General features: G+C 31.8%; 1 protein-coding gene across 3 annotated transcripts; it reads left to right on the forward strand.

Annotated features, from left to right (window-relative positions):
* Positions 1 to 250: 250 nt before the first annotated feature.
* On the forward strand, positions 251 to 11,654 carry LOC139489140 (uncharacterized). 3 transcript variants are annotated; one of them, XM_071275295.1, is made up of 7 exons: positions 257 to 380; positions 668 to 803; positions 2,996 to 3,059; positions 4,190 to 4,357; positions 5,708 to 5,983; positions 6,703 to 6,809; positions 11,231 to 11,654. In XM_071275295.1, exons 2-7 carry the CDS (start codon positions 744 to 746, stop codon positions 11,471 to 11,473), a joined length of 918 nt encoding a protein of 305 aa, XP_071131396.1. In that variant the 5' UTR covers positions 257 to 380; positions 668 to 743; the 3' UTR covers positions 11,474 to 11,654. The 3 variants fall into 3 exon arrangements, with proteins under 3 accessions (XP_071131397.1, XP_071131396.1, XP_071131398.1); XM_071275296.1 differs by lacking the exon at positions 668 to 803 and having other exon boundaries at positions 251 to 380; XM_071275297.1 differs by lacking the exon at positions 257 to 380 and having other exon boundaries at positions 668 to 769.
* The last annotated feature ends 7,102 nt before the right edge of the window (positions 11,655 to 18,756 follow it).

Consider the following 18,756-nt stretch of genomic DNA (forward strand, 5'->3'; position numbering starts at 1 on the left):
CCCAGGTTGGACTGATATCCTCACCCGGCCTAACTTGCCGGAAAAAAGACCACAAACAAAACTCATGAAAAAAACAGTAACAAAACATTACAAAAACAAAAAAACAAATAAAATTAACCAAAAAGCGAAACCAATAAAATATTCAATTTAGCTGGGACATAATACATTCATAATAGTCCCAGAATAAACATGTAAAAAAATCAACTTCCATGCAAGGACCGTTAAAACCATGTTTTGAGACGACCCTCCGTGATACACACAAAACTGTGACGTATTTCACATTTGGAGTCTGGATGAATACAAAATTTATATTTTTAATCTGAAGTACAACACTTTTAAACCAGTAGCCAACAGAGTAGAAATTATCTGAAGAAGAAAAGGTAAAGAAAGAAAAATGCACTTCAGATGTATATCGAATGTGCTATTTGGTTTTTTTTTCATATCAAAATTATTATATCTGATAATCTGTTTCCAAAAAACAAGAGTTATAAACATTTAAAAAATATTTGTTAATATGACCAGAGCTCAGTCTGTTTGTTTACTTTAACCTTGTGTGTTTCAAAAATAAAGTTTGGACGGTTTTAAGGTAATTAGTATTTAAACTCACTTAGACATGTTAGACGTAATCTTTTGATGCATTTCATCTAAAACGGGTTTTGTTTTATAGTTGAATATAGTAGAGTCATTGTCGGATACCATTTCTCTTGCAAGGCTGCTGAGAACCAATTAATCCTCATTGATCCATGTGGTCTGATCTCAGGATAGGAACGTATATATATATAGGCATTCCAAGACATGTGCAGGTACAATCATGCAGAATTCATAGGATAAAAAAAAAATCTGATGTAAGGGTTTGAAGGTTTGGGGTAGGACACCTCATGCTGGGTTTTTTTCTGTTGATAATATGAGGGAGCAAATTTATACAATTAAGTTACAAAATAAAGAGAATGCACGTGTTGTCCAACCCAAACCCTCTTGCTTTTTATTTTTTCTGGAGTAGTGTATTTGCGAAACAAACAAAAAACACTTTTGATTACAGTAAATGCATAGACAAAACATACACATATAAGAAAAACTCTACAATAATAATATACATATATACTAAAACAGTTATTGGTCTCCTTTCCTAAGGTCTAATGACTTTTTAATAAAAGAAACAAAAGTTTTTTTATCATTTTGAGCCCATTTAGCTTTTCTCATCACTCAATGTCACTTGGCGTCCTTCGTCTGGCATCCGTTGTTGTAACTTTTACAAAAATCTTCTCTGAAACTACTGGGCCAAATTTGACCAAACTTGTCAACAATCATCATTGGGGTATCTTGTTTAAAAAATGTGTCCGGTGACCCAACCAACCAAGATGGCCGCAATAGCTAAAAATAGACCATAGGGGTAAAATATAGATTTTGGCCTATATCTCTGAAACCAAAGCATTTAGAGCAAATCTGTCATTATAAAATTGTTTATCAGGTCAACATCTAACTGCCCTGAAATTTTCAGATGAATTCCGTGACAGATGCCCCTGAATTGGTAATTTTTAGGAAATTTTGCCGTTTTTGGTTATTATCTTGAATATTATTATACAAGTAGATAGAGAGAAAGTGTAACAGCAATTTTGTTCAGCAAAGTAAGATCTACAAATAAGTCAACAAGACCAAAATTTTCAGTTGACCACTAAAGGGGTTGTTGCCCTTTATAGTCAATTTTTAACATTTTTTCGTAAATTTTTGTAATCTCTACCAAAAATCTTCTCTGAACAATGCTGAAACTACTAGGAAAATTTAACTAAACTTATCCGCAATCATCATTAGGGTATTTTGTTTTAAAAATGTGTCTATTGACCCCGCCTGTGAACTAAGATGGCCAACATGACTAAAAATAGTACATAGAGTAAAATGCAGTTTTTGGCTCATATCTCTGAAATCAAGGCATTGAGAACAAATCTGATGGGATAAAATTGTTCCTTAGGTCAATTTCTATCTGCCAATAAATTTTCACACCAATCAGGCAACACTTTGTTGGGTTGTTGCCCCCTGAATTGGTAATTTTTTGAAAATTTTGCAACTTTTGGTTATTATCTTAAATATTATTATAGATAGAGATAAACTGTAAACAGCAACAATGTTCAGCCAAGTAAGATCTACAAATAAGTTAGCAAGACCAAAATAGTCAGTTGACCCCATAAGGAGTTATATTGTCCTTTATATAGTCAATTTTTAACAATTTTTCCTAAATTTTTGTAATCTTTTACAAAAATCTTCTCCTCTAACCACTAAGACAAATTTAACTAAACTTGTCCACAATAATCATTAGGGTATTTACTTTAAAAAATGTGTCCTATGACTCCACCAGCGAAACCAAGACTAAAAATAGTACATAGGGTAAAATGCAGTTTTTGGCTCATATCTCTGATACAATTTGGAGCAAATCTGATGAGGATAAAATTGTTCATTAGGTTTAGATCTATCTGCCCTGAAATTTTTAGACCAATTAAGGCAACCTGTTGTTGGGTTGCTGCCCCTGAATTGGTAATTTAAGAAAATTTTGCAGCTTAACTGCTTTTGGTTATTATCTTGAATAATATTATAGATAGAGATAAACTGTAAACAGCAATAATGTACAGCAAAGTAAGACCTACAAATAAGTCAAAATGATCAAAATGGTCAATTGACCCCTTTTAAGAGTTGTTGCCTTTTAGAGTCAATTTTCATAAATTTTGTATACTTTTGTAAATTTTTACAAAATGTTTTCCACTGTAACTACTGGGCCAAGTTAATTATATCTAAAGTTAATTGTAAGAATGTTCATTAAAGTAATGTCTACAAACACATCACCACCAGCAACACACAATTAGAGGTCACAAAGAGTCCATCTGTGTCCTTTGTTTCATAAGCACATACACCAAGTTGAGTGACACCGGCTCTTTAGAGCCTCTAGTTTGTTTTACATGACTTTCATGAATTCTATATACTTTATTACCATTTTTCTATATTACAGATAATGGAATGCAAAGAAGGAAAGAAACCAAAAAGACCAACAATTCAATACTATAGTATACCTGGTAAATACTGAAACCTTGACCTATAGTTCAGTTTTATACCTTTTGATTATAAAGGAGAAAATATGATAAGGCTACTTTGTGATTTGAAAATAAAATCTTGTTTATGATTATATCCTTTTATGGTTATATCCTTAAAAGTCTTGTAAGCATGGTAAGTGGTCAATTAAGTTTTAATTTTGTAACAGATATTTGAAACTATAGTATACATTGTATGTAGTATTTAAACTGGGTTTTTTGAAATTTTGATTTCCTAGTTCACAAGGTGGAACTCTCAATTAAAATCTTAGGTAAAGATCCCCTTAGATAAACTTATCCATTTGAACAGTTCTACATTTTTTTTAAGTTTATCTCTAAACAAATTTCAACAGACCAGTTTCTAGAAAAATGGTCAAAACTGTGTCAGATCATTTTTATATAATTAGCCAATAAACAAGTTTTATTCTGACTAGTTCAAGAAGGCAACATAAATAATTTCACTTGGCTGCCACAAGCAGTTAACTTTTCTGATAACTGCCTGCTATCAAATAATTATTTAAGGAATGACTGTAATATTTTTTCTGTCTATGAAAAAATAACATAAAAAATGTGGTGCACACTGAATAACGTGCGTAGCGGGTTATTTAACAGTGTGCACCACATTTTTTATGTTATTTCGAATAGAGAGAAAAAATATTACAGTAATTTCTTATAATTTAATTCTAAATTCCATTTAAAACCCTAGAAAACCATGAAAAAACGTTGATGACGTCACGGTCACATGACTAAATTATGTCTATGGGCTGATAACAAAATAACGTAGGCCAATCAGAAGACGCGTTACATCCAAAATTAAATTATATATATAAAATTATGTTCACTATATTTTTACATAGTATTAACCATATACTGTTGTTTCATTTATTTTCGGTTGTAACAATTTTTTAAGGATAGAGGAAAACTGGCATATTTTCATGGATAAACCATTAGGATATTTAATTTCTTTTTTTTTGGCAAAGTTTGCATACATTCTTTAAAAAAATAATATATCGATGAACATTTAAATTTGTGGTTCCCACGAAATCCACAAAAATTGGTATCCAATGAATATGAATGAATTCACAGTAATTAAATCTAAACATGTCTATTTATAGCTTCAAGATCTGGACGCACGGTTGCGTTGAAAGAGTCTGATGATGACAACAACAACATTGGTGACCTTGTCATTAGGGTCAACAGAAATCTCTTTGAGGATGCAAACAATAATTGTATAAACAGAAATATGAGAAAAAAACAAGAAACTCAGGAAAAAAATGTACAAAGTAAGTATATATAAGAAGATGTGGTATGAGTGCCAATGAGACAACTCTCTCATCCAAGTCACAATTGGTAAAAGTAAACCATCATAGGTCAAAGTTTGGTCTTTAACACAGAGCCTTGGCTCACACTGAACAGCAAGCTATAAAGGGCCTCAAAACTTACATGGGTAAATACCAGATTAATCTAACTTATTTATTAGATGTACAGATTTGGTTTATAGAGATTTATTATGAAGTTGGGGTCACATCAACTTGAAACTTGGTACACATGAACATTATGTTTGAACTTTTAGAAATATATATATGCAAAATAAGGGCTTTTATATGACCCCCAAAAGTGTTTGGGATCATATAATGGTATGATGTTGTTGTTCTGGATAATAACTTTAGTTTAAGTGAATAGATCTTCATGAAATTTTTTCAGAAGGTTTAATACCACATAAGAAAGGTTGGTATTGATTTTGGGGATGATGGTCCCAACCGATTAGGAATTAGGGGCCCAGAAGAGTCCCAAAACAATCATTTTTCTACTTTCAAGATAATAACTTGTGTAGAAGTATTTCAATTGCTCTGAAATCTTACTGCAATGTTTAAAACCACAAGTAGAAGGTTTGGATTCATTTTAGGGGTTATGGGGTCAAAGTTTAGGAATTAAGGGCCAAAAAGGGGTAAAAAAGGCATTTTTCTAGTTTCAAGACAATAACTTGTGTGTATTTGTATGGATCTCTCTGAAATTGTACCACAATGTACCATATAACAAAGGGGAGGCTGGGATTAAGTTTAGGGTTAATTGCCTAAAATATGTAGGAATTAGGGACCAAAAAAGGGCCAAAAAGAAGCATGTTTCTAGTTTCCAAACATACATGACAATAACTTGTGTTTAAGTGTATGGATCTCTCTGAAATTGTACTACAAGGTTCAATACTGCAATGGAAAGAATGGGATTGAGTTTAAGGGTTATTTCTCCAAGGGGTTTCAAAAAGTTGGGGGGGGGATTTTTTGTTTACCATTTTTTGAAGGGCTTCCTTTTTTTCAAAATTTTTCAAATTTCGAATTTTGAAAAGTTTCAAGAAGAAATCTTCAATTGCACAGTATTGTGCAATAGATTTGTTAGATCTTTGATCACATAAATTTTGTGACAAAAACCGATATTATGTCAAAAATTCGATCACAATCCAAATTCAGACAGAATCAAGCTTGAATATTGTGACCAAATTTGCCCCAACTGTTCAGGGTTCAACCACTGGGGTCGTATAAAGCTGCGCCCTGCGGAGCACCTGGTTATTCAGATAATGTGATAATCTTACTGGGTATGGTATCGTATGGGTAACATTCTTGTTTTGTATTTTATAGATAGACAACATAACAGTGACAAGAAGGTGGAAAAAGATTTAGATCATGATCCCATAAATGTTTGCAACATCAGCTCTAATGAATCACCGACAAAAGCCTCCACACCACACAGACAGATTAGTGTGGATTTAAGTTCACTGAAGAATGTAGTACATAGACATATTAATGTAGAAATTTTAAGTCACAGATTACAAAGACAGATCCGAGTGAACAAATTTTTAACAGGTCACAAACCATCAGAAGTCAGAGTGCTTTTCAAAGCTTACAGAAATCAAGGTTTGATACACATTTAAGAATAGTAATGAATATATATATTGTGAAATATTGACTATAGATTTTAATATTTTTGCAACCATTTGGATTGGACAATGAGACTAGATGGTCCGAGACCACAATTGTCGTCCCTTGATTTTCGTTGTTCACGAATATAGTCTCTAGTGTTGACAGTGGGTTACTTGCCATTAATTTTCATACCCCTTCCAAATTTATTTCTCCATGTTTAATGCCTCAAATTGCAAGAAGGGGGTTAAAATTACACTGTAAAAAAATTTGGGTCCCAAATTTTTAAGGAAAGTAGTGAAAAAGCTGAAAAAGGTTAAAAATTAGCACTTAGGAAGCTGTCAAAAGATTTCAAGACGCCCTATACATAAAATTGTCCATATTTTGAGTTAGAGCCGATGAACTTTTCTATAAATTTGATATAATTTGTCCCAAAAGTAGTACATGTACAACACACTGTAAAAATTTCATTGAGAAAGCACAGGTTGGATTTTTTTAATTTTCATTTATGTTCTAAAAGAAATGCACTACGAAATGATTGTGGTCTCGGACCAGATCTGAAAAAAAATAATTTGTGAAAACATTGATATCTTAATAAATCAAACTTTCTATAAATCTGAAAAAAATTAGATAAAAGAGTCACAATAAGGTTTTAATAATAAGAACTAACTTCATTATATAAATTGATGTTTTCGATATTATGTTGATAATTTCAGAATGTTCCAGAGAGGAATACTTGAGCATTTTAAAGATTGTCATGAAAGACGTATTGACTGGCAAAGATATATTACTCAGTGCAGAGTTCTGCAGTATTTTGTTGAAGGTTAGTTTCATATCTTTATAACACAGCAGGGGTTCGAACGAAGAAGGTCTGATGTCTTGACCTGACCGATTTATTAGTAGAAATTTGTAATACATTTTTTAAAGGACCTCTTGATTTTCTCACTGTTCTTCTTTTAGCCATTATTTCACCAAAAATAATTAAAACAAGAACTTGTATCCATAGACCACCATGCATACCCTGTACTGTCAAAACGTTAAATTGGACTATTTAAAAGACATGTACATGTCACTGTAAAATGGACATGCATAGTTCATGAGACTACACTACTACAAAGAAAACGTTAACCTATTGTGTTGCCATGTTCTTTAAATTGTCAAATCAGGTTAAGCCCCTCATTTGAAATATATTTCAAAGATTTTTTTTATGATGAACATGTTTGTTTAGTTTTAAAGTCATATGAGCACAACCTGCATTTTAATAAAACTTATTATACCCCACGCAACGAAGTTGCGGAGGGTATAATGTTTTTGACCCGTCTGTCCGTCAGTCCGTCCGTCCGTCAGTCCTGTTTTTTTGTCATCGCAACTGCTCTCAAACCACACAACAGAATTTCACGAAACCTTTTCAGATAATAAGGACATACTACGTAGATGTGCATATCAACAGGAAATTACGATTCAATTTTTTTTCTAGGAGTTATGCCCCTTTGAACTTATTTGCTTCAATGTACTTCTGCAACAGTTTGTCATCTCAACTCCTCTGAAAACACACAACAGAATTTCATGAAATTTTGTAGATAATAAGGACATACTATGTAGATGTGTATATTGACAGGAATTTATTATTCAGTATTTTTTCTTATACAATTTTTTTTTTCTTATACTTATTTAATTTCTCCTATGACAATGTGGGGAAGTGGGGTATGTGAGCGTGCTCACTAAGGTTCTTTAATTTTAATATGGGACAGACAGAGGACTGTTAAACATGAGTGGTAAATAAATATAAAGTATCAAATGGACAAAGGGACATACAGAGGACTGTTAAACATAAGTGGTAAGTAAATATAAAGTATCAAATGGACAAACGGACAGACAGAGGACTGTTAAACATAAGTGGTAAGTAAATAAAAAGTATCAAATAGACAAACGGACAGACAGAGGACTGTTAAACATAAGTGGTAAATAAATATAAAGTATCAAATGGACAAACGGACAGACAGAGGACTGTTAAACATAAGTGGTAAGTAAATATAAAGTATCAAATGGACAAACGGACAGACAGAGGACTGTTAAACATAAGTGGTAAATAAATATAAAGTATCAAATGGACAAAGGGACAGACAGAGGACTGTTAAACATAAGTGGTAAGTAAATATAAAGTATCAAATGGACAAACGGACAGACAGAGGACTGTTAAACATAAGTGGTAAGTAAATATAAAGTATCAAATGGACAAACAGACAGACAGAGGACTGTTAAACATAAGTGGTAAGTAAATATAAAGTATCAAATGGACAAACGGACAGACAGAGGACTGTTAAACATAAGTGGTAAGTAAATATAAAGTATCAAATGACAAACGGACAGACAGAGGACTGTTAAACATAAGTGGTAAATAAATATAAAGTATCAAATGGACAAAGGGACAGACAGAGGACTGTTAAACATAAGTGGTAAGTAAATATAAAGTATCAAATGGACAAACGGACAGACAGAGGACTGTTAAACATAAGTGGTAAGTAAATATAAAGTATCAAATGGACAAACGGACAGACAGAGGACTGTTAAACATAAGTGGTAAATAAATATAAAGTATCAAATGGACAAAGGGACAGACAGAGGACTGTTAAACATAAGTGGTAAGTAAATATAAAGTATCAAATGGACAAACGGACAGACAGAGGACTGTTAAACATAAGTGGTAAGTAAATATAAAGTATCAAATGGACAAACGGACAGACAGAGGACTGTTAAACATAAGTGGTAAGTAAATATAAAGTATCAAATGGACAAACGGACAGACAGAGGACTGTTAAACATAAGTGGTAAGTAAATATAAAGTATCAAATGGACAAACGGACAGACAGAGGACTGTTAAACATAAGTGGTAAATAAATATAAAGTATCAAATGGACAAAGGGACAGACAGAGGACTGTTAAACATAAGTGGTAAGTAAATATAAAGTATCAAATGGACAAACGGACAGACAGAGGACTGTTAAACATAAGTGGTAAGTAAATATAAAGTATCAAATGGACAAACGGACAGACAGAGGACTGTTAAACATAAGTGGTAAATAAATATAAAGTATCAAATGGACAAACGGACAGACAAGGGGACGAAAAAAACAGGTTAATGCCGCTACAAGGCAGCATTTGCACTAGCAAAGTGGAAAGAGATTAATATAAGTTGTAATCACTTGTTTCCCAATCCACCATAAATAAATATGTTGAAACTAAAAACTGACAACAATGCCATGGCTAAAAATAAAAAAGACCATCAAACAAACAATAGAACACAAACCCACAAGATAGAACCCTGATCAACATGAACCCCACTAAAAACTAGAGGGGATGGTCTTCGGTGTAATCAGATAGTGATCCACATGTGACAGCCGTAGCATTGCTCATGTAAGTGCAAACCCAGAAACATGTCTTATTTTTGGTAGGTCAGATTCTGGAAAAGGGGATGGAATTTTAGTTAAGGTGGTACCCAACACTTTAACTAAAATTAATTTGGCTCGTTTGATTTTCTTAAAATTTTGACAAAGTATTTACTTTGACTCTGACAAAAATATAAATATTTCAAAAATTTTGAACCAACCGTTTTATCAGAAAAATTACACTGGTTATATAGCAGTTTGACAAACACTTATTTTGATCATTGAGAAGCTTAATATTCCCCTAACAACATAACGTAATCAAAACGTTTAGCTGATTTTACAGAATTATCTCCCTGTAGTGTTAGGTACCACCTTAAGAACATATCTGTTATCATCTGTATTTGAAAGGGATATTCTATAACAGTCAACCAATTTGTGGTGGTGTCCATAAGACTAATAAAGATTTCAACTTCACCACTTGGAAATCTTGGTTTATTAGCTTCCTTGTGTCATGAGCAGCAGCAACCCTTTATTTAATAATTCAAATGCAGTATTAAGTTCAAAACATTATCTACTTAATTTACTGCACTAAGTGATCTTTACAAAATAATTGCTGAACCTGGCTGAAATCAGTAAAGGAGTATGTTCGATAAGGTCCTAAAATGGCCCCCTGTTTTAGCGTAAATTTCAAATTCGGATTTATTGACCAATACAACGATAAATTAAAGCTAATACATTGACTAGATAGGATATAAGCCATTTTGTTGAAAATTTTACGTTTCTGCGTTTCATTATGACGTCACAAGTTGTACTCATAATGATTTTTCACGAAAAAATCAATGAAATGGGTAAATTTCCAAAGATTATTTGACAGGAAACATAGAGCGCATTCGTCGACAACAAAGATCTTTTAAAATAATGTTTGGGAAGACATTTAACATGTCTTATTTGAATATTAAGCTTGTCGACGTCTGCGCTCTATGTTTCCTGGTCCTATATTTGGTTGAAATCTAGCTGATTTTGTGAAATTTCACCAAAATCCCTTATCTTGACCTTTTTGGGATGTAAAAATCAACGTGTTAGAATTAAACTTTGAAAAAAAACTGCTCTGTTTAACTTTCTCACATGTCTTTAAGGCAACTTAAAACAATTATTGTCTTGTAATCATGGACTTTATAATTGGGGCCAAATATGGCACTTACCGAACTCACTCCTTTAAAGAAATAAGATATCATCTTCAAAAAAGATTTAAAGAATGAATATTATGAAATTGTCTTACTCTATACAGCCTATTGAAAACCGATGGAAAGTTTGTTTACATATGATCACCAAGGCAACAAAGTAGACACTATAACCTCAGTAACATGTACAGGTCTCTAAGAGTGACAAATTCATATTTATAAACCTCTCTGCCATTTACAATGTATTTCTATTTATCAATTTTATTTCTACTACCATTGAGAAATAAAATAAAAATTTAAGAAACAATTTCTTCTCTGAAATTGCTTCCCAAAATATTGACTTTATGAGTTTCAATAACAAAAATAACCCAATATATACTCAATCCAACAAATTTTCTACAGGTACAAAGTTAAGGATAAAAAAGAAGATGTGGTGTGATTGCCAATGAGACAACTCTCCACAGGAGACCAAATGACACAGAAATTAACAACTATAGGTCACAGTACGGTCTTCAACAATGAGCAAAGCCCATACTGCATAGTCAGCTATAAAAGACCACGAAATGACATGTAAAACAATTCATTTTGAAACGAAAACATTTTTAATATATTTATATGACAATAAAAATTATTATTAAATTATCTAAACAATTCTTTACTTATATTTTACATTTTAGAAAGATGTTTGTAAAGAAAAGGGTGAGAGACTTTGTATCCAGACACTTCTGATTGGTCTAGAAGATTTGGTTAGAGATTATACTAATCCTTGTGTCAGTGAAGAAATATGGAAGAAGTTTATGACTTTCTTAGTAGAACTTTTCTTCCTTATTGAGGAAGAAATCAGCATTTGTTCTCTTTACTTGTTACCATTGATTGCACACGCTTTGAATATTACTAGTTTGTTTGTCAAAAACTTTTAGATTTTTTAAATTTTATTGTCTATCTTTTTGGAGACAAAAGTTACTGGTTTTATTGTAGTGCAACATTGTTTTTACACATTTTATGTTTAAATCATGATTTTATAAAATGAAAATATTCTAAAAAAAATTTCCTAAGAATGTAGGACTATTAAAGCATAGTGCTATCAAATTTTGTCTATATTAACAAGATTTGAAAATGTTCAGAATTATTATAGTAGATTTTTATACGACCGCAAAATTTGAAAAAATTTTTGTCGTATATTGCTATCACGTTGGCATCGTCGTCGTCGTCGTCGTCGTCGTCGTCCGAATACTTTTAGTTTTCGCACTCTAACTTTAGTAAAAGTGAATGGAAATCTATGAAATTTTAACACAAGGTTTATGACCACAAAAGGAAGGTTGGTATTGATTTTGGGAGTTTTGGTCCCAACATTTTAGGAATTAGGGGCCAAAAAGGGCCCAAATAAGCATTTTCTTGGTTTTCGCACTATAACTTTAGTTTAAGTGAATAGAAATCTATGAAATTTTGACACAAGGTTTATGACCACAGAAGGAAGGTTAGGATTGATTTTGGGGGTTTTGGTTCCAACAGTTTAGGAATTAAGGCCCAAAAAAGGGCCCAAATAAGCATTATTCTTGGTTTTCGCACAATAACTTTAGTATAAGTAAATAGAAATCTATGAAATTTTAGCACAAGGTTTATGACCACAAAAGAAAGGTTGGGATTGATTTTTGGAGTTGAGGTCACAACAGTTTATGAATTAGGGGCCAAAAAGGGGCCCAAATAAGCATTATTTTTGGTTTTTGCACCATAACTTTAGTATAAGTAAATAGAAATCTATGAATTTAAACACAAGGTTTATGACCATAAAAGGAAGGTTGGGTTTGATTTTGGGAGTTTTGGTCCTAACAGTTTAGGAATAAGGGGCCCAAAGGGTCCAAAATTGAACTTTGTGTGATTTCATCAAAAATTGAATAATTGGGGTTCTTTGATATGCCGAATCTAACTATGTATGTAGATTCTTAATTTTTGGTCCCGTTTTCAAATTGGTCTACATTAAGGTCCAAAGGGTCCAAAATTAAACTTAGTTTGATTTTAACAAAAATTGAATCCTTGGGGTTCTTTGATATGCTGAATTTAAAAATGTACTTAGATTTTTAATTATTGGCCTAGTTTTCAAGTTGGTCCAAATGGGGGTCCAAAATTAAACTTTGTTTGATTTCATCAAAAATTGAATAAATGGGTTCTTTGATATGCCAAATCTAACTGTGTATGTAGATTCTTAATTTTTGGTCCAGTTTTCAAATTGGTCTACATTAAGGTCCAAAGGGTCCAAAATTAAACTAAGTTTGATTTTAACAAAAATTGAATCCTTGGGGTTCTTTGATATGCTGAATTTAAAAATGTACTTAGATTTTTAATTATTGGCCTAGTTTTCAAGTTGGTCCAAATGGGGGTCCAAAATTAAACTTTGTTTGATTTCATCAAAAATTGAATAAATGGGTTCTTTGATATGCCAAATCTAACTGTGTATGTAGATTCTTAATTTTTGGTCCAGTTTTCAAATTGGTCTACATTAAGGTCCAAAGGGTCCAAAATTAAACTAAGTTTGATTTTAACAAAAATGAAATTCTTGGGCTTATTTGATATGCTTTATCTAAATATGTACTTTGATTTTTGATTATGGGCCCAGTTTTCAAGTTGGTCCAAATCAGGATTCCATATCAAGTATTGTGCAATAGCAATTAATTTTCAATTGCACAGTATTGCACAATAGCAAGAAATATCTAATTGCACAATATTGTGCAATAGCAATTAATTTTCAATTGGAGTTATCTTTCTTTGTATAGAATAGTAGTTGATAATATATGTTGGAAATTTGCCAGACATGACTATGATGTCATTTTCTATTTTTATTTGCCAATAACTTTATGTAAATAACTTCATTGGAAATTGGAAAGTTGGCATCGTCGGCGTCGTCGTCGTCGTCCGAATACTTTTAGTTTTCGCACTCTAACTTTAGTAAAAGTGAATGGAAATCTATGAAATTTTAACACAAGGTTTATGACCACAAAAGGAAGGTTGGTATTGATTTTGGGAGTTTTGGTCCCAACATTTTAGGAATTAGGGGCCAAAAAGGGCCCAAATAAGCATTTTCTTGGTTTTCGCACTATAACTTTAGTTTAAGTGAATAGAAATCTATGAAATTTTGACACAAGGTTTATGACCACAAAAGGAAGGTTGGGATTGATTTTGGGGGTTTTGGTTCCAACAGTTTAGGAATTAAGGCCCAAAAAAGGGCCCAAATAAGCATTATTCTTGGTTTTCGCACAATAACTTTAGTATAAGTAAATAGAAATCTATGAAATTATAGCACAAGGTTTATGACCCCAAAAGAAAGGTTGGGATTGATTTTTGGAGTTGAGGTCACAACAGTTTATGAATTAGGGGCCAAAAAGGGGCCCAAATAAGCATTATTTTTGGTTTTTGCACCATAACTTTAGTATAAGTAAATAGAAATCTATGAATTTAAACACAAGGTTTATGACCATAAAAGGAAGGTTGGGTTTGATTTTGGGAGTTTTGGTCCTAACAGTTTAGGAATAAGGGGCCCAAAGGGTCCAAAATTGAACTTTGTGTGATTTCATCAAAAATTGAATAATTGGGGTTCTTTGATATGCCGAATCTAACTATGTATGTAGATTCTTAATTTTTGGTCCCGTTTTCAAATTGGTCTACATTAAGGTCCAAAGGGTCCAAAATTAAACTTAGTTTGATTTTAACAAAAATTGAATCCTTGGGGTTCTTTGATATGCTGAATTTAAAAATGTACTTAGATTTTTAATTATTGGCCTAGTTTTCAAGTTGGTCCAAATGGGGGTCCAAAATTAAACTTTGTTTGATTTCATCAAAAATTGAATAAATGGGTTCTTTGATATGCCAAATCTAACTGTGTATGTAGATTCTTAATTTTTGGTCCAGTTTTCAAATTGGTCTACATTAAGGTCCAAAGGGTCCAAAATTAAACTAAGTTTGATTTTAACAAAAATTGAATCCTTGGGGTTCTTTGATATGCTGAATTTAAAAATGTACTTAGATTTTTAATTATTGGCCTAGTTTTCAAGTTGGTCCAAATGGGGGTCCAAAATTGAACTTTGTTTGATTTCATCAAAAATTGAATAAATGGGTTCTTTGATATGCCAAATCTAACTGTGTATGTAGATTCTTAATTTTTGGTCCAGTTTTCAAATTGGTCTACATTAAGGTCCAAAGGGTCCAAAATTAAACTAAGTTTGATTTTAACAAAAATTAAATTCTTGGGCTTATTTGATATGCTTTATCTAAATATGTACTTTGATTTTTGATTATGGGCCCAGTTTTCAAGTTGGTCCAAATCAGGATTCCATATCAAGTATTGTGCAATGGCAATTAATTTCCAATTGCACAGTATTGCACAATAGCAAGAAATATCTAATTGCACAATAGCAAGAAATATCTAATTGCACAATATTGTGCAATAGCAATTAATTTTCAATTGGAGTTATCTTTCTTTGTATAGAATAGTAGTTGATAATATATGTTGGAAATTTGCCAGACATGACTATGATGTCATTTTCTATTTTTATTTGCCAATAACTTTATGTAAATAACTTCATTGGAAATTTGCCAATATAAAATGTTGCTGATGAAGCTTTTTTTCCTTATCTTATCTAAAATGTTTTTAGATAATGTATGTTGGAAATTTGCCAGACATGACTATGATGTCATTTTCTATTTTTATTTGCCAATAACTTTATGTAAATAACTTCATTGGAAATTTGCCAATATAAAATGTTGCTGATGAAGTTTTTTTTATTGTTTTATACAATAAACAATGTATATTCACTTTTACTACCAACCAATCTTTACCATTCAGTGATAACAAGCACTTTATTTTACATTTTAATATTTTATGATGTATTTAAAAGAGTAGTTATTGTTGCAAACTCCATTAGAAATTTGAATTGATATCAGTTTTGGAAAAAGGGAAACGGGGATGTGAAAAAAGGGGGGGGGTTTAAATTTTTCTCATTTCAGATTTCATAAATAAAAAGAAAATTTCTTCAAACATTTTTTTGAGAGGATTAATATTCAACAGCATAGTGAATTGCTCAAAGGCAAAAAAAAACTTTTAAGTTCATTAGACCACATTCATTCTGTGTCAGAAACCTATGCTGTGTCAACTATTTAATTTTAGATTTAAATAAGAAGAAATCTTTAATTGATTTGTAAAATCTTGACATTTGTTTTGTGTAAAAAAAACCATGTAATGTCAAAAATTTGATCACAATCCAAATTCAGAGCTGTATCACGCTTGAATGTTTTGTCCATACTTGCCCCAACTGTTCAGGGTTCGACCTCTGCGGTCGTATAAAGCTGCGCCCTGCGGAGCACCTGGTTATAACTGAGAACAATTTCAATTTTAAACTTATTATTTCTTCTTAATTATCACAAGATTCAATTTCCTACATCATTAATAAGATTTGAAGATACAGAATTTTCCTTTTGCAAATTAAAAAACCCAATAAAATTAATGTGCAAAATCTTATAACAATAAGATGGCTATTTATTTAGCAAGGCCATTCAACAAGGAAATGCATTGTATAAATGTTTAAAAGAGAATAAATTATATCACTTGCTTAAGTGTGAAAGCTTTGAAATTATCTCAGGGGTCCAAAACTGTAATTTTGTCTCATCTATAATGAAAGTTGTAGAAGCAAGTTGTTGGCAGGCTATGATCTTTTGGCGTTCAAAGCATCAACAATTGTTAAAATTTGTGATAAAGTTACACAGGAGACATATACCTGAAAGTTAAGTTTATTTAAAAAAAAAATGAAGGACACATTAATGTAATTTTAAATAATCAGAATAAATCCTATTCAGCAAATTGTCAATAATGTTATCTAGTTTTGAAATGAAAGATTAAACATTCAATCAAAATCTATAAAATTTATCACTTATATTAGTGAGGGCTATTCCAGAAAAAAATATAAGGGGGGTTGGGGGTTGGAAGGCACTTTTTGTCAGCACCTGCCACCCAGACAATTGTAATTGAGACTTATAGTACATTATAATGTGAAAAGTTGCTCTGATACCCATCACCCATGTATTATTAATATAATGTGCCTTCCAACTACCCCCCACCACCACCACCACCACCACCACCATTTTTTCATGGAATAGCCCTGACTGTTATAAGTATTAACTGTTCTTAATCAATTTATTTTACAGCATTCTATTGTTTATACTGTAAATTATACTTTTCTTAAAAAAAAAATAAAAATAACTGATATTGACACATTATTGATCTTTTAACTTGATTTCAATTACATCCCAACCTTTGTAAATTTGTCCTAATGACTGCAAATAAAGCTAAAATTAGCCAACCATAAACCATTTATATATATATATATAATAAAAACTTTAACACAAATTCCCATACGTTTCGGCCATTACGGCCTTCTTCATTGGAATCCAAACAAAACAAAAAAAGATTTACTTTATTCTAATTGCTGCCTTCCCAGGAAGCAATTCCCGACATATTTTCTGTATGTAAACACGTGCTCAATTTCCATGCTTTTTTGTTGATTTTATGTCGATTGTTGACAAACAGGTGACAATCGTTAAACTTCGGCTTCAAAACACGAACTTAAATTACCTGCCTTATTTTAACAACACTGACCGATTGAAAAAAAATGACCATTTATATGAAATTTACACGAAAAAAATGATAAATTCGTGCACAGAAGACTAAGTTAATGATGTTTGTATGAATTGGTTCGAGAATTGGAAGAACATTTTTTTCACCGGTCACTCGTTTCTTATGACTTTAAAAAATTAAATGAATCTACAGTACTTTTCTTTACTGAAATGAGAACGTTTTATTTTAGATTTCTATTTATGTGCCACTGTTTTAAAAGTTCGGGTAAGAAGTGGCTTTTATCCTTGCCGTCCCATTAAATGCAGTCATGGAAAAGGTCTTTAGCCATGTCTTTGTTTAAATGAAATAGATTTTCCGATTATCTCCTTAAGGATGTACGCTCCTCTGTTTCAAAATAACAAGCCCTGTAAAAGACTGTTATAAATTGATAGTATATAAATAACGGAACTAAAATAACAGAAAAAAAGGACCGCGTCCTTGTTCTTGAGATACAATCAATTACATTGGCGGGAAATGATTCTCTCTAGATTGTTCATGCATTTAACATTGGCATTTTTTTTTCTGTCAAAAACTATGAAAAAAATAACAAGAATTTTATAAGCCACTGCTGGTGGACGTTTCTTCCCCGAGGGTATCACCAGCCCAGTAGTCAACACTTCGGTGTTGACATGAATATCAATTATATGGTCATTTTTATAAATTTCCTGTTATCAAAACTTTCAATTTTTCGAAAAACTAAGGATTTTCTTATCCCAGGAGTAGATGTATTTGGCACATTTTTTTTTGGAATTTTAGGCCCTCAATGCTCTTCAACTTTGTACTTGTTTGGCTTTTTAATTGTTTTGATATTAGCGTCACTGATGAGTCTTATGTAGACGAAACGCGCGTCCGGCGTATTAAATTATAATTCTGGTACCTTTGATAACTATTTTATAAGATTTTCAAAAGTAGCTTTTTAAACTATATATAAAAAATTATGAAATAAAAAGTATGGGTTAGCTGGCAAAATTATCATTGGTAATACATATATTAACCTTGAGGATTCAGGATATTTTACAAAAAGTCAAAAACTACAGTAAAGAGTATCAACCATCCTTAAATCTCTTCTATTATATAGAACATATAACTACAAATCGTTAAGATTAAAAGATCTGATTGCACTTTTAAAAGGTCCTGTACAAACGAAAATATTACGCGAGGGTCGGGAGTGGGGCGGTTGGTGTTGATAAAGATCTATACGTCTTGACTTGGAAATGTTCTGTTTTGAGTATTTACGATTGAGATAAATCAAGAAAGGGGCATCGAATTCATCAAATTCATATATTCAAGTATTTTTTTAAAAATTGAAACCCAGTTGACCTTGCTAATGTTATGTACCAATTTGTATGGTTTGTATCGGCTGAAACGGCGTAAACTACTTGTTATTAAGCTTTATATTTTAGAAGCCATGCATGCTTCATAACTTGCATTTATATACCTTATGATATGAAGTTTCTGTCCGTCACATATATATAGGAAGATGTGGTAGGAGTGCCCATGATACAACTCGCCAACTATATTGTTCTTGAACGCATTTTCATG

Source organism: Mytilus edulis, chromosome 9 (assembly GCF_963676685.1).
Source record: "Mytilus edulis chromosome 9, xbMytEdul2.2, whole genome shotgun sequence".
NCBI lineage: Eukaryota > Metazoa > Mollusca > Bivalvia > Mytilida > Mytilidae > Mytilus > Mytilus edulis.

Bases quoted from the DNA above. Each gene is read 5' to 3' on its own strand.
- LOC139489140 (XM_071275295.1), top strand. From the start codon at position 744: ATGTGGTCTGATCTCAGGATAGGAACGTATATATATATAGGCATTCCA. The intron at 3,060-4,189 runs GTAAATACTGAA...GTCTATTTATAG, and splicing joins TCAATACTATAGTATACCTG to CTTCAAGATCTGGACGCACG. The intron at 6,810-11,230 runs GTTAGTTTCATA...TTTACATTTTAG, and splicing joins TCTGCAGTATTTTGTTGAAG to AAAGATGTTTGTAAAGAAAA.